This window comes from Spermophilus citellus (genome assembly GCF_964194105.1).
Source record: "Spermophilus citellus genome assembly, chromosome: 11".
In the NCBI taxonomy this organism is placed as follows: Eukaryota; Metazoa; Chordata; class Mammalia; order Rodentia; family Sciuridae; genus Spermophilus; species Spermophilus citellus.
In genome coordinates this window covers 120,510,130-120,532,170 of record NC_138192.1, presented here as the reverse complement: position 1 = coordinate 120,532,170, position 22,041 = coordinate 120,510,130, and the positions used below count along the sequence as shown (strand labels likewise).

Sequence of the window (22,041 nt, the reverse complement as noted above, 5' to 3'; positions counted from 1 at the left end):
GTACCCCTTCCCTGCCTGCTGCAGCGTCACTGAGGAGAGGGCAGGAGGAAGATGTTTCTTGAGGAAGCACTTTGGACTTGATTAAAAAGTCAGTAGCATTAAAAAAAAAAAAAAAATGCAGGGTAGCAGTTCTCAACCAGGAGAGAATGATGGGAAAAACTAACACACGTCAGTGCCTGCTATGCCAAGGGAATCTCTTACAGGGATTTTGTTCAGAATGAAGGAGACAGTGAATATTTTCAGATGCTAGCGAGCGTTGAATAAGAAAAATGCAGAATGGACTTCACACATTCATGCATCAAATACTGGAAGGCTGTCAACCACACAGCAGAGAAATGTAGAGGAACCATCCATTTGGTAGGTTATTTTGAATGTTAAGCCGCCAAATGTTTGTTTGTGTGGATAGCCACTGCTGTATTTTGAGAGCGCCTTTCTAAGAATCCTGAAATATTAATAACATGGTCTTAATGTAGTTGAAGACAAAAGAATGTGTTAAGGGTAGCAAGAGCTGCCGAAAATAGCACAATGACAATTTTATATTTTCTGCTTGTGCTTGTAAAACAGGAAAAGGGTAAAAATACTCGACATGTTAAAAAACCCCAAAACTTTCAATTCTCCAAATTGGTATGAAGCTGTGTATTTCCCAAATGAATTCACGTATTTTTATTCTTGTAATATTAGTATCAGCTTGGAAGAAAATATAAGCTTGCAAGTTCATTTTTTCCTTAAATTCACCTAAAATACTGAATTTGGGGACTTTAACAAATTGGAAGAAACATCTTCCAATCTGATGTTTGTGAACTCTGGAGTTTAATTTTTTAAACTAATAGTCTTTTAAGAACTACATATGTAAGTTGAAGAATTAGCAGTGACCCCATGAGATTTTTAGAGGTACTGTTTTCAGTGGGACACAATGGCACACACCTGTCACCCCAGCGGCTCTGGAGGCTGAGGGAGGAGGTTCTCAAGTTTGAGGCCAGCCTGGCAACTTGACCAGACCTTGTCTTTAAAAAAAAAAAAATCACAAAGGGGGATGGGGGAGTGGCTTAGTGGTGATGAGACACTGCTGGATTCAATCCCCAATTCCCCAACCAAAACAAGTGCTGTTTTGGTGTCACATTGACCAGTCATTGGTTAATTTTCATTATTATTCATCTTCTACTCCCACTATTCAATTTTAGATTTTGATTCTGGATGAAATCAAAAGCACATGAGAATCAGTCAGGAACAGCGATTATTCTTGGGAAAAAACAAAAAAGACATAAGGTGTGCCTTCTTGGCAGTTCTGAACAAGTTACCTCCAGTTGTTTTTATTGACTGTGACCTGCTGATGACAGGTGGGACCCAGGGAGTTTGGGCTCTTTGTGTTTATATGGCCCGGCCTGAGCCCCAGTGCTTCTTCCTACCAAACCTGGGTTTCTGATTTAATGGAAACCCTAGGGCCATCTGAGGTTGACCAAACAGCCCCTTGCAAGGTGAACCTTATCTAATTATGCGATGTGTGTAAACTTGAGACACATAAATCTCAGTCACTGGAGCAGCTTGTTTTTCTAAGATGCTTCGGTCCAGTGAAGGACGAAAGCAAATAAGGGAGAGATTGATCTCTGAGCGCTTTTATTGTTGGTGCCGCACACGTCATAAAGTTTGAGCTCGTTAAAGGAAATTCCATAAACAACTTCAGTTAATAAGAGTGAAGTAACTGTGTGCATTGCTGAGCTCCCACTAAACTCCCTTTCCGCTTGTGTGATGAGTGTGTGAGGCAGAAAATGTCAGAGGACACACAAGAAAGGAGCAGGCTTCCTCGGAGTCTGCAAGATGGATGCTTCATGCATGGGGCTGGCAGGGGATCACAGCCACATAGTCCCCGAGAATCAAGTATCTTTGCAGGTCCCTTAGATCTCCTTCCAGAAAGATCTGCTGGGTTGCTAGCATTGGTTAGTTTCTTGATGGTCAGGCTGATGGAAAATGTCCCCGTAGGTTCTTCTCCCAGCTGGTGTTTTTGACAGTATGGATACAACCTGGGGATGTATTAAATGGAGAGGACTGAGATTGGATCATGCTGGGAAGATTGAAGATATCTCACTTTTTAAAATAGACCTTTGAATTGTGCTCCATTTGTGTACAACGAAACCGAAGAACATTCTGCTGTTATGTATAACTAATTAGAACAAATAAATAAAAAAGAAGAAGAAAAAATACACCTTTGATGTTATGGAATAATTTTATTTATTTATTTTGGTACTGAAGATTGAACCTGGTGGTGAGGGGTTGGGGGTCGGTTACCATTGATCTGCATCTTCAGCCCTTTTTATTTATTTTACTTTGAGAGTTGTCAAGGCTGGCCTTGAACCTGGGATCCTCCTGCCTCAGCCTCTCAAGTTGCTGGAATTACAGGGGTACACCACCATGCCTGGCTGGGAAAACTTTATTTTTAATGACCTTGCCTCTGTGAGTTTAATACTGATAGTATTGGTCAGTTTTAATTTCATGTTGGAATAGATCATGAATAACATAGAGGGGGAAATTGGGGAAGCAGACCTTATTAACTATTTTTTTTTTTATTATGAGGTTTTGCAGCATTATTGAATTTTTCCACATTAGCAAAAGTAGTTCTCAGTGTCAGTGTGGTGTTTATAAAAATGAAGTCATGGAAAACATCTCAGGTGCATAAAGAATTGTACCACTCTTGTTCTCTGTACCAGTCTCTTGAGGGTGAGGGTGCTGAAATAGAGGAAGAAAAAAACAGGAGGGTGTCTTTAACTTGAAATAAACAAAAAATATTTGCTGATCTAAAAACAAACAAACAAACAAACAAAAAACCACCACATTATATTCCAGGATCTACAGTTAGTAGTTTTTATTATTTTGCCCTGAAATCATGACATATGCCTTACAAAACATATATATATATATATATATATTTGATTGCTTTTCTTGGTTGTGTGATATGGTATTCTCTTTAGCTGTAATAGGAAATAATCACCCACCACCTCTTTGCTACCATTTAGACATACTTTCAACTGGTTGGTTACAGACCATGCTCTCAGATCCCACAGCGGGTGGCTTTGGGGGCAGAATACCCAGGGTCAAACCTGGTTACTGACACTTACCAGACACTTCGTCTCATACCAGTAATTACCTGCTCTCAGCAGGAATTTCTAAGGTAAAGATAATAATAGTGTTTATGGGAAGAGAGTGTTATAAGAATTAAACAAGAGAGTGCAGATACGGGGTACCTGGCACATAGAAAGGCATTCAGCAAACTTAGGCTTTGCTTTCAGTGGGTACCACCAATTTTAAGCAAATATCTCCCAGGGGGCCTCTTGCCACCTAACCAAGAATGTAAAGGACCCTTAAAGGGTGGCTGTAATCGATTAATGGCTGGGCGACTATACCTGAATCTTAAGCCATAGCTGATCATCAGTAGTTAGCATAAACATCTTCCTTCCTCTGAGCTAAGGAAGTGGCTTCACATTTTGCTTTGCTGTATTTGCAGTGGTTTATATTTGTTCTCTTGTTCTTTTCTCCTTCCCTGCAGCTTGCAAAATTGGATATTACAAGGCTCTCTCCACGGATGCCACCTGTGCCAAGTGTCCACCCCACAGCTACTCTGTCTGGGAAGGAGCCACCTCGTGCACCTGTGACCGAGATTTTTTCCGAGCTGACAATGACGCTGCCTCTATGCCCTGCACCCGTAAGTTGTTTGCTTGTCTCCTGTTCCTGTAATGCCAACAGCTTTCATTACCACCTCGCAGGGCACTGCCAGGTCTTCTCCCAGGGTAGCCATGCAGGGGGCAAATTAGATCAAGCATGCATCTCTTCTCAGTCATAGCAGGGAAAAGGCTCATGAAAAGAAAGAATCCTTTTCACCGTTTCTGCTTGCCTTCAAAATGCGCAGCTGCCAGCAGACTGCTTTGTGGAACAGAGATTGAGTGTTCAGGGGCTGTCTGACAGTGTAATTAGAGCTGAGACTGGAATTTACAAATGGCTTTACCATTGCATAGAGCACTGCGCAAAGCTTACAGCTGTGGGAGAAACAGGTAGAGAGCAGGGTTTGAGAATGTGGTTTCAGTGTGCAAAGAGACAGCTCAGTGTGTCTGAGGTCATTGCTGTAGCTGCCATTACACCTCTTCCGTCTTTCCTCATAGTTTTGTGTTCATAACACTTAGTTCTGGATCCTAATAAATGCTTCTTTAATGATAGTCACTTAATAAATGTTGGGCTAATGAATGGATGGAGCTGAGAAGCCTGGTGTGAAGGGCAGTAGAGAGAGCTCTTCTCACACCTTATTTGGGAAGTGTTCCCAGGTGTTGCTCTTCCTTTCATGCACACTCTGGGCTTCATGGATCCTGCCGTGACTGTGACCTGGACCAGGACAGGAGTGAAGGGCCCAGCATTTCACTTCCTGGGTTTGTTAATGAAGTCTGTTTCTGGGGATGTAGTGGTTTAGTGCAAAGTCCCCAGGGTTTGCGTTTGTTTTCTGACGCACTCTTTAGTAGCTGGGTGACTGATTAGCTTCAGTTCGTTCATCGGTAGAATGTGCTAATAATAGTACAAATTGAGTTTCCCTTTTCCAAAATGCTTGGGACCAGAAATGTTTTAAATTTAAGATTTTTTTTTTTTTGTGGGGAGGGGTATTTGAAAAATTTGCATACAGCTAATAAGATATTTTAGAGATGGAACCCATATCTAAACATCAAATGTGGTTATGTTTCATATACAGCTGTTACGCGTAGCCTGAAGAATTTTGTACAATATTTTCAGGGCATCAATGTTTTAACTGTCCCCTGTCACATATCAGGTGTGGAATATTTCTCTTATTGTGTCATGTCTGCACTCAAAATATCTGAATTGAGAACATTTTGGATTTGCATTTTCTGGATTAGGGGTGCACAGCCTTGTGTCCTTTTGTGCCTGTTGGTATTTCACAGCCTCATACTGCTTATGTTATGTAAAATGCATAAAATGATGCTGCTGATATATTTTGGCTTTTACTGTAATTATAATTATTCTTATTATGTTCCTTAACAACTATAAATCCCATCTTGGTTGACCCAGGACCAGCATCACCTGAGAATAGAAGCTCTTCCTGGCCTTTAAGTAGTTCGGGCTGCCACGGGGCCATTGTCTGTCATGACCAGGTATATCACCTTTGAAAGAAGTGGGGAGAGAGATTTCTGGTCCATCCCAAGTTTGGGCTGATATTTCCATAACCTCTGCAGCGTTTCATAACAAGAAACAATACTACTACTAATGATGATGATGATGACAACTTAAAAATCATACACAGTTAATATATGAGGGACTTTCAAAAAAATTTATTACCTGGTTCAGTTGTAGGGAGTCCATAAGGTAGGTGTTATCTTTATTTTATAGATAAGGCAGCTTCCAGTTCAAAGGTGATAAAAAGCATTCCTCAGACCACACCCCACTGTGGTATCAAAGCCACACAATCGGAAGACTCACATAGTTTCTAGTTCCTGGGAGGTTTTCTTGCACGTCTCCCAGGTCAAGCATAAACTTCTAGAGGTGAGGTCAGCCTTGGGTGTAACCTAAGCCGACAAGGATTTCTTGGCCTTCTTTCCCCTCGTTCCTTCTGGATGGCTGCTTGTGTATGCTCTGTTCAAGTCCTGGCTTTGTCTTTCCCAATTGAAATATTTCTGAGATGTGTTCAAGTTTGTGTGATTCATTTAATCATAAACTTCCTGCCTCTCTTCACACACACACTACCAACAACTCTCTAGTGGGATTTTCCAGCACAATAGAGGGGAACTATTGGGGGCTGACATCGTGATCATGGCCATTTGTTTGCATCAGGCAGGCCCCCTCTCCATTGGAAAAGCTTTTCCAGGTTGAGTTTGATTGTGTCGAAAATGTCAGGAGTCTCACCTTGGACCATGTGGCCTGGCCATCTCCTGATTCTGACCTGTTGTGGAGCACTACTGAATTCCTCCTGTACCCTGCTCCTTGGGAGTTTAGGGACCCTCCCAAGGTTGCCATGTGTCTATGATCCTGGGCTGCTGGCCATATGTGTAATAATGACAAGGCAGAGGAGCCCTTAGAATTTTATGTCTGTGGAAATGAATTAATTAGCTTTATCCTGATATTATAGATGAATAAAAAAATTTGATTTTAACATACGTATGAAACAAAAACTTGAAAAATGAAAGTAATTTTTGTGTTTTTCTGAGATGCTTTTTGACAAGGTAAAGGGAGCAAGGGCAGTGGGTTTTTGAGTCATGGATAGAAGACCCATGGGGACACCAAAGCCACAGGTGGTCCTTGCCCTCCTGCTCATGGAACTCCTCCTCCTCTCTGCTGCAAGATCACAGGCATTGTCCTAATTGTGACTGAATCCTGCTGACTCGGCACCCAGCCCCTCAGTGAAGCGGAAACTCGATGCAGATGGTTCCACTAGTCTTACCAGGCAGACAGCCTTGGCTTTAACCACTAACCAAGTTGGTGACACTGAGAGGTTGTTTAATCTCTTTAAGTCCTTGCTCTGCCTGTAAAGTGGATTCTCACTTCTATGCCTGTGGTGGTGTTAAAAAGTAGCTAAGAACATATTTGCAAAGGTCTGGCACATGGTGAGGATCTAATAAATGTTTGTTCTCCTCCTCTTTCTTCCCTGAAAGTTCATTTCCTCCCCCAGACCACCTCCCCAGCAGGTTATCATTATGTCTTATCAGTGATTTCCTTCTGACTATACAATGAGATTTTCTGATGGCCACATTGTACCCCTGGCTCACTGGAATGGGACTCAAGCATCAATATTTTCAAAAGATAGTCATCAATTCCACTGTACCGTTGAAGTTCAAACCACTTTTCTACAGACTTGACTTTTAAAGTTATTAGTTTTTAAATTTATAATGTTAACTATGTAAGTCTCTTGAGATCTCCTTTGAGAAAGGTATAGTCAGGGAGATGACCATTCTTTGCTCCTAGATATAACATTTACTAAGTTAGGCAGAAGAATTAAAATCCAATTCCTAGCCTATGGCTCTCCCATTAGATCTCTTCCTTCCTGTTGAATATAGTGGACTATCATTGCCCAATACAGTAGCCACTAGGTCATGCAGCTTTCCAAATTTGAAGTCATTATGATTAAATTTAAAATACAGTTGCTCATTCATGCTTTAGCCACATTTCAAGGGCTTAGTAGTCACATGGGGTACTGACAATAGTAGTGGACAGAAAGTTTCTGTCCTTGCAGAAAGTCCCATTGGACAGCACTGTAGTGGACATTTCAATAGAGAACACAGTAGGAGTTTCTCAAAGAACCTCTTGTTCAGATAACCCCCAGAATAATCCTCCCCACTCCCAGCTTTATCGGATTCTTTTGACAAGATGTGGGGATGGAAAGGAACATAAACATCAGGGATCCTTTCAAACTGATTCCAGCCTCTAATCAGTTCTTACCAGTTGGTTAAGCCAGGTGACAAACCCAATTCCCTCGTGCTGACAGCCATGATAATCAGGCGCCTTCTTTGTTCATTACGCTGTCTTTAACCCTGGGATTCTCATGCAGCCCTGCATTTAGTGATCGCTCACTGTGACGGCACACTAATGAAGAAATAAAACACACTCTTTGAGACTCATTCTTCTAGCCAAAGAGAGACTCTGCTCCACTGGCCTGTAAAATCAGGTTTTTGTTCAGTTGGAGAACGATGAGACCAGGTGAATACAAGTAGCATCAGCTAATTTAGAGGGAGACGCCTAGAAGTCCACCCCATCCGCACTGCTGGAGGACTTATGAGAATTTAATAACCAGTAAACTTTATTTTGGGGAGGACTTTTGATGAGAGCTTCTGGGTAGGCTAATAGAAACAGCTGCTGGCAGAGGTAGTGAGATCAGTCAATGGACCTGTGATCTGAGTGTTTTCAGGTGGTAACTGTTTAGGGAGTTTGGATAGTGCTTCTTAAACCTCAGTGTGCCTGGAAGTCACTTAGGAATCAGAACAGGACAGAGGACAGGCCAAGATTCTTCATTTTAAGTAAGTTTCTGAGTGATACAGAAGCTGCTGGAATGTGAACCTGTCACCCTTAGGTAGCAAGGATGGCAGGAGGCGGGAGATCCCCTCTTTCATGCCTGTGCCGCTCCAACACTCTCACTTGCTGGAAATGGAGTACTTCATCTGTCTTCTAAATGAACAAAATCTGACCTGGTTTGGGGGTCACACAATCAAATACGCTCTCTGTGCAGTTTTGTTTTTTATACTCGTTGTTGATATTTTTTTTTTCCCTTCCAGAGTCTCACTAGGTTATTTCCAGAGAATACAAATGCAAATGCTCACCTCAGATGGTTATATGGGTCAAGAAGGGCAACAGGGTTTTTATTGCCAGTAGGACAGATGCTATTATTCCCACACACACAAGGACACCATTGAAGCTGAAGAAGGAATTTGGGTTTCATGAATCATTTCTTTGCAGAAATTTTGATGTGATTTTTACTAAGGAAATTGGTGTGCTCTAACTGCAGTACCCCTGGCCCACTCCAGATCTCCTTCCCAGTCCCTTCCTTTTGCTTTAGTCTGCAGTGGGTCTGCCAATCAGCAGTATTGGGAGGAGTCCACCACGTGCCTCAGCAGGGAGATTTTTGATTACCTTAGTCCTTTGGTTCCTTGTCCAATAACTGATGTGAGAAAGGTCTTCTTTGCCCCTTCTAGGAAGCAGGACCAATATCATACTTTTTCCTACCATATTTCAAAATGTGTTAAAAAAAAATGCCTTACGAAGTCCCCAATTGGCTTTGTAAATCTAAGAAAAAAAGCTACTTTGTTTTTTTGCCCCCTTTGCCTGCCACTATTACCCGAGTGGTTTTCCATGTTTTCAATTGAAAAATCGGTCCTTGTGCTTTTACTCTTTATTTAACGTGTTTGGTGAAACTTATCAGGACACTGTGATCAGGAGCCCCCTCTCATTGAGAGCTTATGATTTTAGATTGCCAACTTGAAGGGCCTTCACAAATCTGTCTCCAAGTAAACGGGCCTTGAATAATTCGTCAGCTGTGTCAAACAAAGAGTGATTGATTGATGCTTAGACATGGCCTAAAATATTCCAAAATTGCAGCTTTTAAGACAATTTAGACGGGAAGAGCTTAGAGCTAATGAGGGCAAATTTACCAAGATCTACGATGAAAAGTCCTGATTTGAGGGTGCCTTCTGCAGGTTTAGGTTATCAAGAAATTTAAACGGCCAAGCTCCAAACAACAAGCACCACTAACTTTGTCTACATTTGCCTTTTCTAATTGAATTTAGTGCGCCACTGTATTTCCTCCAGAAAGTGTATTGTTTTAAAATTACCATTTCAGTTCTATTACTCAAAGCCCTCGCCTCTAATGCTTTCTGACAGTTATCAACATAATGAGCCATAATGAAATGATGAGCAATCTTCGTGGAAACCCAGTGTCGATCCCACTGGTGCTGTGTGACTGTGTTGTTAAAATTTGAATGCAAATTAAAATAACATTGTCCTTACTTGTTTCCAAGGTCAGGAGAAGAGAGACTCTTCTTTTTCTTTCTCCTTTTTTTTTTAAAGTGCTTTAATTTGAGGAATCTCACATCCATTTTCAAAACCTCTCTTGAAGGTGCCCCTGATGTTCAGTTCAATTCTCTACCCCAAAGATTTACATGCTTAACAGTCTGGCTTAGGGATTTGGGGAGTGATGTCTAGAGAGAGGCTTTGATGTATAAACCATGGGATAAAAGGCAGCCTTCAGTTTCAAGTAAACTACATTTTTATTCACCCAAAAGCATATTTCTTTTTGCTTTAGAGCTACAAGCAGCTAATAATATAGTGGTGGGGAAATGCATTCTATGAAACTAGTTAGTGAGGTTGCTATTAGCTGTAGTGCAGGATTAGTTAATTGAAGAGTGAGAAAAAAAAAAAAGCCCCAAATTTCCCAAAGTGTTGTTTCAGAAGATCCATTTGTTGACCTCTGACCCTTTTATCATTCATGCCATCAATCATTTCTGTAAAGGTGTTTGTATGAAAAAAATCTCAAATATAAGATTTCTAGGGGGATTTCCTATTTCATGTCTTATATTGAATTTGCCATGTAATAGCGTCGTTTCTTACTGCATTCCATTTGTCATGGGGCGAAAGCGCAAATTGAGACACCAGCTCCCCATTGTCTGATTAGGTGGTTGGTTTTGAGTTCAGAACATATGGTCTCCCTGCCTGTTAGTCAGTTGATAAGCCGGCTAATATGTCTGTCCCCAGACCCTGTACAAATGGATCAAAGCAACCAAAGACATTTTGGCAATTCAGATGCAGCCTTCAGCTGTTCCATTTCTAGGCTGCTTCCTTAGAGCTCAGTAGTTCAAGGTCTGACCTTAACTAGTGAGTAAACCACCTCCTCATTTCTTCCTTTCAAATTGCTTTTAACTACTAATAGAAAAAAGTACCTCTGAAGAATTGAGTGTATGATTCTTTTTTTTTTTTTTTTTTTTTTTTGAAGACAGTTAAGAATACAGGGGGGAGACCACCAGGTGTGCAGAGTGGAAGGTACTAGGCGACTCCAGACCCATCACTTGCCATTTGGTAGTTGTTTGCAAAATTTAAAAGCATCATGATTGCTCATAAAGATCAGGTACCTTCTTATTGAATTCTTTCAAAAACAATGCAATTTTCATCCCTGTTTTCTCTCCAGCCTACTTTGCATTTTATGGGGATAAACAGTGCAGCATGGATTCAGTTAGGAAAATGCACAGGTTTGAGGAACAGTAATGTATGCTCAAGTGAGTCTCAAATGATCTGCCAATGCCATTTAGCCAGGTTATTACGATTTTTTTTTTTTTTTTACCACCATGAATAATTAAAGGTGGCCTGTCATCAGCCGAGCCCCTTCATTTCTGGATGGCATTTTTTGACACTATTCATGGAAGTCATACATTGGTTATTCACAGCATGCTTCTTTGAAATAGGGTCAATTATGCATTTTTCTGAGATCCCCTGGGGAGAGAACTGTGTATCTTCTTTGCTATCAGCATTTTGATTTTCCTCTTAGAGTTGACTCTTGCTCCACCTACTACCTGAAGGCTGGCAGAAGATGAGCTGAGCAAAGAGTCCTGTTGTAGAGAGATAATTGCTCCTTTTCCTCCTCCTGTGATCATCCTCCAGGGGAAAAAGGAAAGAATCTTTAACAGAAATCCCCTTTTTGTTTCTCTTTTATTTGGGGCAAACTGAACCCATGGCCTCATGCATGCCAGGCCAATTCTCTACCACTAAGCTACATCTCTAGCCCTTTTTAAAATTCTGTTTTGGGATGGGGTTCTTGCTAAGTTGCTGAGGCTGACCTCACACTTGTAGTCCTTCTACCTTAGCCTCCCAAGTAGTTGGAATTTCAAACCTACACTGCCATGCCCAGGTTTCTCTTGCTTGGAAGGTAGAAACCAGGCAAGAAAAGAGCTCAACTAAATGAAAGCATCATCCAGAAGGTAATTCTGGTTAGCCATCTTCATGAAGGGGAGGGAAACTAAGAGACATTTACCTCTGGGTGAACTGAGAAAATTTGAAACTTTCCACTTTCATTCCACAAATGAATTCAGAGTTAAGCTTGAATATTTTTCTTTAAACCATGTCTGTCCCTGTGAAGGGGCAGAGGTATCATTCAGCCTGGGAGCCAGGGTTTCTAGCTTTGCAGGCTGTGTTCACTTGGATGAGTTGCTTAACTCTTCTTATCTTCATTTTTGGTTATCAGATTGCTGTAAGAAATACTTTTCTGTATGATTTTATTAGAGGGATTAAATTAAAGATAAACTATGAAAAAGTGCTGAGAAATGTAAATCAATGCATAGGCTAGCTAAATCCCAAATGAAACGCCCAATCCTGCTTTTCCTGGTCTTTCATTCATGTAGCTTCCACACGTACAGCTGAGGATTTGTAAAATACTTCAGTCATGAACTAGTCTTCTTAATACAAAGAAACTGAAACCCTCAATAACCCAAAAAGGAAAGGACAGGAGATTCCTGGAAAGAATGGGAAAACAGCAGAAAAACAGACAACGGTCAAATCTCAACAAGAACTTGACCTCAGTAGGAAACTATGAATTTTCCATAACAGCAACCAGGGATGGAAGCAGCCAGATGGCTTTGGTTGTTAATAACGGACAGCTCTGCTTTGGCTTTATTCATTGTTAAAACACATAAACTGCCATGATAAAAGGTTATGCTCTGTTCATATATCTCAGCCGAGGTGTCCCTGAACAGCAGTCTTTATGTAAACTAACCCTCAGCAACACTGGTTTGAAGAAGGCAATTAGTGGTAGCAGCATATACAACTGTCAGTGGAAGGAGGGGCTTTATTTCAGAGTCAAAACTTACACACCCCAACTGTTTACTCTGCCTTACGGCCTGTCTTTTGGCTGGAGAGAGATTAACAACAAAAGCTAATTTGAAGGGTTGAAGGGCTTATGGTTAAGACGCTATGAAGTATTATTGACACTCTAAAAGTTGTGCATGGTTGATGAAGACTTATGAAATGGAACTTGAGACCCAAGTTGCCTCTTCCTCAGAAGAAAGATACGCCTTGCTCTGGTCGCCCTGGCATTTTAGTGGGTTGACAGTCATGCTTCAAGAAATTGATCTTTTAAGAGTTCTGTTTCTGCCCAGGCTCTTGGGATATTTCTTGCTACTTCCAGAATTAATTTCATGGCTCAGGCATTTGAATTTTAAAATGGTGATTAAAAATCAGTTAAGTATTAAAAATCTGTAATAGCTCTGGAAACTACTCTGTCAGATGAGCCCAGCCACTATAGTTTTGCTGTCAGCTATCTCCTTGCCTTGGTTGGGGACTTAAATTTTTTTCAGCCTCTGATTGCCTTTCCTTTTCTCTTTTCCCCTTTATTGTTACTTTTTTTTTTTTCTGCTCAGTTTCTGTGACATACACAGTGTTAAAGCAGTGATGCTTCTGATGAGTGGTCTGGATCGGACTAAAAATCATTTATGTATTCAGCAGGCCCTTATTGAGCATCCAGATGTCAGGCATAGTTCTAAGGGCTGGGAGTATTCTCAGAATCCAGAAAGGAGATTCCTCTTCACCTGGATCTTGTGTTATAATGGGAATCTAAATAAAATACAAATAAATAACATAATTTAAGATACTCACAAGATGGTCAGGTACACTAGGGCAGAGGAGGGAGAATCTCAGTTTTTTTATTGAACAGTCAGGAATGACAAAGTGAGACCGAGGGACACTGATCTGCTAATCTAAGAGCCAGGTTAAGGGTACAAGGCAGAGCTACTAGTTCATAGTATCTGAGTTGCATGCTTAAAGCTTTGCTAACGATGTCGGTTTTAAACTTATTTTTAACCCCTTAGTATTTGTGTCTGTTAGTATTTTAATTCCCATTGTTATAAGAAATAGAATTAGAATTTTCAAATTTATATGGCAAATTTCACCAGACATCCATATATAGATTGAAACCTTTCCTGCTAAACCCAATTCTAAATGCAATCACGATTGCAGTTTTCCTTTTTTTTTTTCTCTGAAATTTCAGTTGTTCCTATAAGAAAGAAGTGAGTTTTCCTGACTTGGGCTTCTTATGGAATGCCAACCTTGTAGTTCACACGGGAGACATTATGATGCTGGGTTCAGTGTTAGCTGATGGTTTTTGAATGACCTTATTAAGGGTCATACAGATTTTATGTGGATGTGTACATATTGAGCTGTCCTAAGGTGACTGTTTTAATCCTGACATAAGCCAACAAGTGTGTTTTCCAAACTACTCAGGACTAAACTTTAGTCTGATCCATGGGAGGGAAGATGTGTGAATTACTGGATTTTTGTTTTTTCAATGCTTGAAATTTCACCTTTCTTAAATGTCACATTGGCTGAATTTCCTTAGATAGTATATAGTTTATTTCCAGAAGTTTGTCTTTCCCGGAGGAGAGCGTGTGTTTGGTCAAGGAAGATTAAGACCCCTTTTGTGATAGAATGTATGATATGACATTATAGACCTTTGCATCCGCTATAATTTGGCTACAATTTCTTTAGAGCTTCATACTGTCAAATTCCTGTCAACTGAATGGAGGTTGACATTCCCATAGAAAATAATAATTACCCATTGTAACACCTTTCACCAGTACCTGCTGTGTGATGCAGAAAAGTGTTTTGCACCAGTGAAGAAAATGGATGTTCATTTAATTTATCCACAATGGCAAGAAATGCTATGCCCATCTGTCAGAGCAATGAGAAACTAAAGAAAATATGCACTAATATTTCACATACTTTACTTCTTCCTTAGTCAATGAAACTTGATAGAACTTGTGCTTTAGAAACCAGTGTCATTACCTGGGCTTTATCATGAGTTTCTGGGCTGAGCTCTATGTAGGCTTAAGATGTGCTTAAGGTGCATAGAATTATACAAAGTCATGAGGGTACCAGAGAGTACCATCCTGGGAAGGAGATGCATGTTCTCATGAAATTCTCTGTAACCATAGTTGGCAAACCAGGGCCAGAAGGCTAATTTCAACTGCTGCCTATTTTTGCAAAGTTTTCTTGGACCACGGCCATGCCCAATTGCTTAGGTATTGTCTGTGGCTGTTTGGAGGTACAATGGCAGAGTTGGATAGTTGTTATCGAGGCCATATGGCCCATAAAGCCTAAAATACTTACTGTCTGGCCAGATAGTAAAATTTCTTTACAGAAAAAAAGTATGCTGAACCCTGCTGTATTCATAAGTTGAAGATTATTGCGTTTGACTCCTATTTCTCATAGTACGGCTATTATCCATGCCACTAAAAATCATTCTAAAAATGTGATGGACATTCTACACATGAAAACTTTAGAATAGTTCAACCCGCCATCCCTATTGCAGGATGCAGAGAGAGCAAATTCTGAACTTACATGTGAATATGGCAAATTTACAAATATGATCCAAAATGTAAAGGAAGAACACTTTTTCCCTTACATACTCTTTAGCATCTGATTAATTTATATTTAGAATGTCTTAATTTTGGTGATAAAATAAAATTCAAGAGAAAAACCACTCAAGTTATATAAAGACTAATAGTGCCGGCCTTCCTTTGGAAATGTTAGAATTAATTTTCTGCAGAGAGAACATTGTCCCTAGCTTCATGCCTAAATAAATCATCACCTGAAACCTAAGTGGAGTACAAAAAATCATAATAGCCAATCCCAACTAGAGGGAACTATAATTAGTAGAACCCACATTCTAAATTCCCAGTTGTGGTGGATGGTTGCACTATCAGTAAAAACAGGACTGAGTAGGGTGATTCCCTGATACCCAGTACACACATAATTTGTGTTTAGTTTCCTTCAGTCTCTTCCCTTTCTTGAGAGTCCACTTCCTTCTTTCAACTATCCAGGAAACTATAGGAAAGTATCAAAGTGATCCAGATTTTTTCCCCTCTCTCCTCTTGAGCAAATGATAAAAATTAGACACTCAATAAATATTTTTTGGAAAGATGAAGGACTCCTTATTAGCAAAATAACCACTAATACTTAATATACAGGCTTCCCAACTTTTTTTTCAAAGTAATTTTAAACTATAGAAAAAGAGGGACTTGATTAAACTAGTTATGTTGGGATGGACCTGCACAGGCTTAATGCTAATAAACCCTATGTGAAAAGCTGAAACCTGCATTAATTTACGTACTTCCCAATACTGTAGGTTTGTGGCTATAAGATGCATTAAAGGACTTTTTTTCATTTTCCATCCATTCATTTACTATTTCATGGGTTCATCAAACATTCATTGAGCTTTCTATGAACTAGACACTGGGAATGATAAAAGCCTCACTTTTCTCAAGGAGCACATAGACTGGTGTGGAGCCAGATGTGGAAAGGGTTAGCAAGAAACCATTAGATGTCACAATCGAAGAAGGACATAGAAGTTAAGGAACCGAATGAAGAGCAAAACCCTAAACAGGATTTGCTGCCAGACTTAGATTCAGGCTGGTGGTGGATAGTTTTGAAAAGCGTAAAACCTTGCTCCTCGTAAGGAGCCTTGAGCTACCTAATGTCAATGTGTGCTCAGGAAGTAAGAGGAAGATATAGAGACTAGAAACTCAGAAATAACTCAGTATTTCTCTTTGCTGTAAACCTCATACACTCTTCCCTCTGTGCTGTTGCAGGATTGGGTCCAGGACCCTAGCAGGTATCAAATCCAAGGATGCTCAAGACCCTTATATAAAATGATGTAGTATTTGCATATAACCCATGGCCATTGTCTCATGCACTTTATTTTTTTAAGATATTTTTATTGTGATTATAATTGTACATAGAAGTGGGATTAATTATGCCATATTAGGACGTGTATATGACAATTCAATCAATCTCATTTCCACTCCCTTCCCTTTTCCTCTTCCTCCCATGTACTTTAAATCATATTTAGGTTACCTATACTACCTGGTACAATGTAAGTGCTATGTAAATAGACCATATTACTTAGAAAATAATAAGAAAAAAAGTCTGTACATCTCAGTCAGTACAGAACTGTATTTAAAAAAATATTTTTGATGAGCTGGTTGAATCTGTGGAGGTGGAACCTGTGGCTATGGAGGGCCCCTCTGTGGTTGTAACTGGAGACTTTCTTGCAGGTGAGCATCTTTCTGATGAGAAAGGCAGTCATCCGTGTTAGAAATTTGATTCCTCTTAAATATCCAGATACAATATTAACATGAATGAAAGAGAAAATAATTTGAGGGAAAGTTTTTTCTTCTAGATGCCTTATATTTATTGAAGGAGAGGTTTCTCAGAATGTCTGTTTTCTCTTGTTGTTACCCATTGTTGCAGGTAATTGTTTTAAGGTGCTACTGTTAAGTGTAACTGTAGACCTGGATTGACTTTTGTCTGTTTTTGAGTCTATGCCTTTTTCCTGTTCATCTTGGGAAGATAATATTTTTTTTTTCTGGGGAAGAGGTAGCCCCTCACTAGAAATAAGTAGCCCATTTCTTCCCCCCTCCCTTTTTTTGGTACTGGGGATTGAACTCATGGGCACTTGACCACTGAGCCACATCCTCAGCCCCCCCCCCCTTTTTTGTATTTTATTTAGAGACAGGGTCTCACTGAGTTGCTTAGTGCCTCGCCATTGCTGAGGCTGGCTTTGAACTCTGGATCCTCCTGCTTCAGCTTCCCAAGCCACTGGGATTACAGGCATGTGCCACTGCACTGGGCACAATAAGCCCATTTCTTACTTATTTATTATCTTTTAATGAAGAAGAGTTTGAAAAAAAAAACAAAAACAAAAACAAAACAAACAACAGCAACAAAAAGAAACCATAATTCCACAAACACAAAACACCATTGTTATGGTTTTAATTTGTAAAACATGGTCTTTGCAGGTCTTTTCAGGGCAACATTATCATCATAGAGGGTGGACATTTCTATATTTCGTTTTCTCCTCTATTATATGACTTTGTCATACTCCAGTTATTAGGCTGCTACTATGTTCCCATATAAGTATCACTTTCTGTAAGAGCAAAACATAAAACATATGCAGTCCAATTTCTGGACCATTCATGGTGGCAACCTTGAACTTGAACTTTCCCAGTTCTCTCAAATCTTTCCTGGAACGTTTGCCCCAAGCTCGTCTTCAAGAGTCACTGCTGAAAGAAGGCAGCTCCAGGCCAGCTCTTGTTTTCTAATCAATCCCCCATTTTGAAATCCTGCAGCATCTTTGTGTTTTGTTTTCCACGTGGCAGTGTTATATCTCCGAGTCCTGTGACCATTTAGTTTTCTGCTCCATTTCTTCTCTGTTTAGACACTGCCGTGCCCCGTCCTACATACTAATTACTGACTTTTTGCTTCTGCAGCTCTTGATTCATTGTGTCACATTTTCCCATGTGAAAGTGGACCAGGAACCTTGGCAAGGAGGTTAATGGATTTCAGAGTCACTCTTATTTAACCCTCAAAGTCACAGCAAAATAAGAACCAGGGGCTGACCCATTTTATAAACCAAGCCATAGCCAGCTTCAGCTGCAGTCTCGGCGTGGCTTCTACCACGGCAGCAAGTGTGACAGAATTTGAGAAGGGTTGAAGATGTGTGTGCTCTTATTCCTGCCTTTACTCTTCAAACTTCAGGCAAATCTTCTGATTATATTATCATTATACCTTTAGTGGGCGATACATGGTAGAGCAGGAATAATCCCAGAGGAGGAGACAGTTCCCTTAGATTTTCATCAAATTCTGTTACTAATCAGCCTGCATGAACTTTTGCTGTTATCAGATCCATTCTGGTTTTAGGTCCCTCATTTTTACAATGAGGGTATTTGACCAAAAGATCTTTAGCATTCTATCTGGCTTACAGAGACTGTGATGTTAAATAACTTCGTTCATTCATTCATTCATTCATTTATTCATTCATTCAGGAACCATTTATTTACCCTCATTGTACTCTCACCACCATGCTAAAGACCATAAATACAGTTTTGAAAGCTCAACAAGAAATAAATGTCGTATTTCCTTTCTGAGGACTTCTGTGAGGTAGGCTTACATTTAGCATACATTTTGCAAAGTTCATTAAAAAGTTTTCAGGTTTTTTTTGAAGGATGAAGGGCCAGTCTTAATGCTAAAAGAGGTTGTTGGTAATTAGCCCAATGGGAGTTGGGAGAGCTTTTTTATTTTATTAAAATAGAGTCTTCAATTAAGCTGTGTGAAGAGAGAAGAGTGAGTTTCCTGTATCAATGTTATCAGCGAAATCCATTATCCCTGTTGATCACTGCAGGCTAATAACTATGACTCCTGCTCACAGGTTGCCTCTCCAGTTCTCTCTCCAAGGCTACTTTGGAACCATCTGTTTCATTGTGGTTTGCTAGGTAAATCCTCGGGAGCATACAGGCCTCTCCAGTCAACTTGTTTCTCCTGAGGAACATGTGAAATTTCCCTGGTAGCCATTGTTCCAAAGATATTAGTCATCCCCGTAAAGAAACCTCAAATTTTCATTGAAATTCTTTTGGCACTTCCCTTGGAAGATCAAAATGAGAAAGAGCTTCCCAACTGTCACAAGGAGTATATATGTTTTCAATAGAATGCGACAGGTTTTTTTTTTTATACTTTTGAAACTAGGTTAGACCAAGAAAATTCTTTCTTTCTTCTCCCAGTCTGCTTCTTTTTGACAGCAATTTATAACACAGTTTGTTGGCATATAAAGTCTATAGTCTTTTATTATTATTTTTAAATCAACCGTGAAGTGGTCAGCCGTTAGTTGTTCTGTTTCACAATGACCATCACCATCTTGTGCACTGGAAATAAGCAAGCTGAAAAAATAATCTGGTGCAGGGTGCAATCCTGATCAGTTGAAGAGCAGAAGGAGGTGTCTGGAAGCTTTGGACAGTCTCTGCCTACCTCTGAGAGCTCTCAACAGCTGTATCTTCAAAATCTCTGTAACTGTGTTAAACCAGTTTCTACTAATCACTCACAAACAGCTTCAACCTCAACCGCCATGATGAACTTCAGAGGCGTATCTACACAAATCTATTAGTTTAATTTGCTATTGATGATATACTGTACTTAGGAATCATAATTTGTCTTCAAAAAAGGTTTATAACTATTAATTTACAAGCAGTCCTGGAAGCTAGAATCACAGTTGGATACCTGTTTTTCAGAAGATAACATGGAGACTAGATAGATGTTGCTATTTTCCTTCCAATTGATAGAGAACCCCTGGGTGTGGACCCCATTTACTGTAGAATTTCTTCATGTCTCTAAGTGGCAGTTGGTACTCTGTTTGCATAGGAATGAGAACGGCACATACAGCCTTCTATTATATTGTTCTTTTAAAAGATCTTTTTGCAGGCTTTATTTGCCTTTCACTTTCTTTGCCAAATGGGCCCATCATACTTCTTAGAACTGTAGAGAATAATACAAACTCAGAGAGATTCCAAAATGGTATTTCAGTTCTTGGTGCAATGATATATTTTTCTTTCTCCAGGCCCACCATCTGCTCCACTCAACTTGATTTCCAATGTCAACGAGACATCCGTGAACTTGGAGTGGAGCAGTCCTCAGAACACAGGTGGTCGTCAGGACATTTCTTACAATGTCGTCTGTAAGAAGTGTGGAGCCGGTGACCCCAGCAAATGCCGACCCTGCGGGAGTGGGGTCCACTACACCCCACAGCAGAATGGCCTGAAGACCACCAAAGTCTCAATCACCGACCTCCTGGCACATACCAATTACACGTTTGAAATCTGGGCAGTGAATGGTGTGTCCAAGTATAACCCCAGCCCAGACCAATCAGTTTCCGTCACCGTGACAACCAACCAAGCAGGTAGGAAGAAGATCCTTGTTTTTTCCTAATCTGAATGTACATTGTGAAAAGGATTATGGTGGTGACCATAAATTATGTTAAAGTTCTGCAACTGAAGTGCAACCCATTACAAACTTGGAAGCTATGATTCAATACAAAAGATATGTAGAAGGACATCGAATCATTCAGCAAACGCGGTGCGGTTTTGGGGAAATAACGGTATAGCACGTTTCTGTCCCAGGTGGTGGAGATAAAGTGAAAGATAAGATAGTGTCTGATTGAATGATAATGGCTACAGTAGGGGGCCAAGGCCCTCCACAACGGACTTCAGAAAGTTCAATGTGGCTGGATGTTGGAGCAAGTACAGATTATGTATGATAATAATGTTGATTCTACCAATACCAATGCTGTATTGGTATTTGCTGCATTTTCCAACAAAAGCACTAGCTGTTAGAGCTTAGATCTTATTCTTTAATGTAAAGTGTTAGGAATAATCTACATGGACCAATATTTGAGTCTCCATGTAGATCTTGGTGTGCTTAACAAAATTTGCCTTAAGACACAGAGGAGTTTTACAACCATTTTTGTATCTGAATCTGTGTTCAATATGGGGCAAGAGGGCTGCTAGTCCACCCCATTCCCTGCATCAATGCAGATGACTAGGAAGCACTTCTGTTCTTGAAGTGTCTTTGCTGAGTTGATCGCAGAACTCTCATAGAAATCTGAATGTCATGTATTTTTCAAAATCTAGCTTTCTAGCTTCTGGCTCCTGTCCACTCATCTATATTCCTCCCATGAAAAAGTTTCTATACTACTATCTGTTTCCCATGTTATTCCTGAAGAGTTTAAGAGGAGGAACCACAGCAAAAAAAAAAAAAAAAAAAAACCCAAACAACCCCACCCCCAAACCACTACTATGGCTTATCCTTTTGTAAGGCTATCACGATCAACAAACAGCCAGAAAAGAATTACAAATTGCCAGCAATCCTATTGTACTGCACTCTTCTCTTAAATGAATGTGTCAGTAAGTGCACTTCACAGTTCAGTAAAATATCTGTATTAATTGATCCTATACTGAAAAGTACTCCAGAGTCCCAATTCAAAGCCATTATTTTTCCATTTTGCTTCGAATTTTCTAGCATACATAAAAAGTAGAGACTTGGGAGAAATTCTGAATGGGAATTAGAAAGGCTAATCTTACCGGAATGCTTCTTCATCTGTTCAAATGGAAATGGTCCTTATTAATACGTGCTATGGACAAGTCATCTGGCTAAGCTTTTGTCTTGAATTCTGAACTTTGAGACTGTGCACACTGTTACTGGTCACTAGTTTCACTTTTCTTACAAAGACTAGGATAATTTAGGAGGATTTGATGGCATCACAAGCAATTTGTGATTGCCAGTCCTTCATTCTCTTGTGAAGGATGCAGTGGGAATATCACACACAGAACCTGGGACTATGCATTGGTGCCCTTGGTGTCTCTGAGTCAGGAGGACCCATACTGTGCAGAACAATTTTTGCAGGTTATGCAGAGTTGGAGTTATGAGTCAGTCAATATTCTTATGTTCAGGTCCCTTATGATAACTTTTGGGGTATCTTCAAACACATGACAATGTTGTATTCTTAACTGAATTAAAACTAGGAGTGGAAATTTGAAGCCTCTGCTATGTCAGCTGAAGCCCGAAATCATTCCCTTTGGCAGAGAAAAGCCCTGTGAAATGTTCTCAGGGCAGGATTGACTCCCACTGATTTTAGGGGAGAATTCCATGATTCTTAGTGTAAGTAAGGATTCAAGCCAAGAGATGATGGGTGTCAACTCTCACCATGCT

General features: G+C 40.1%; 1 protein-coding gene across 2 annotated transcripts in view; it reads left to right on the top strand.

Moving 5' to 3' along the window:
* EPHA4 (EPH receptor A4) overlaps nucleotides 1–22,041 on the top strand; it is a 137,841-nt gene that overhangs the window by 57,953 nt on the left and 57,847 nt on the right. For both annotated transcript variants that reach the window (XM_081260736.1, XM_081260737.1), the window contains exons 4-5: nucleotides 3,539–3,694; nucleotides 19,895–20,233. In XM_081260736.1, the coding sequence (XP_081116862.1) occupies nucleotides 3,539–3,694; nucleotides 19,895–20,233 (495 nt within the window). The remainder of the gene's footprint in view (nucleotides 1–3,538; nucleotides 3,695–19,894; nucleotides 20,234–22,041) is intronic.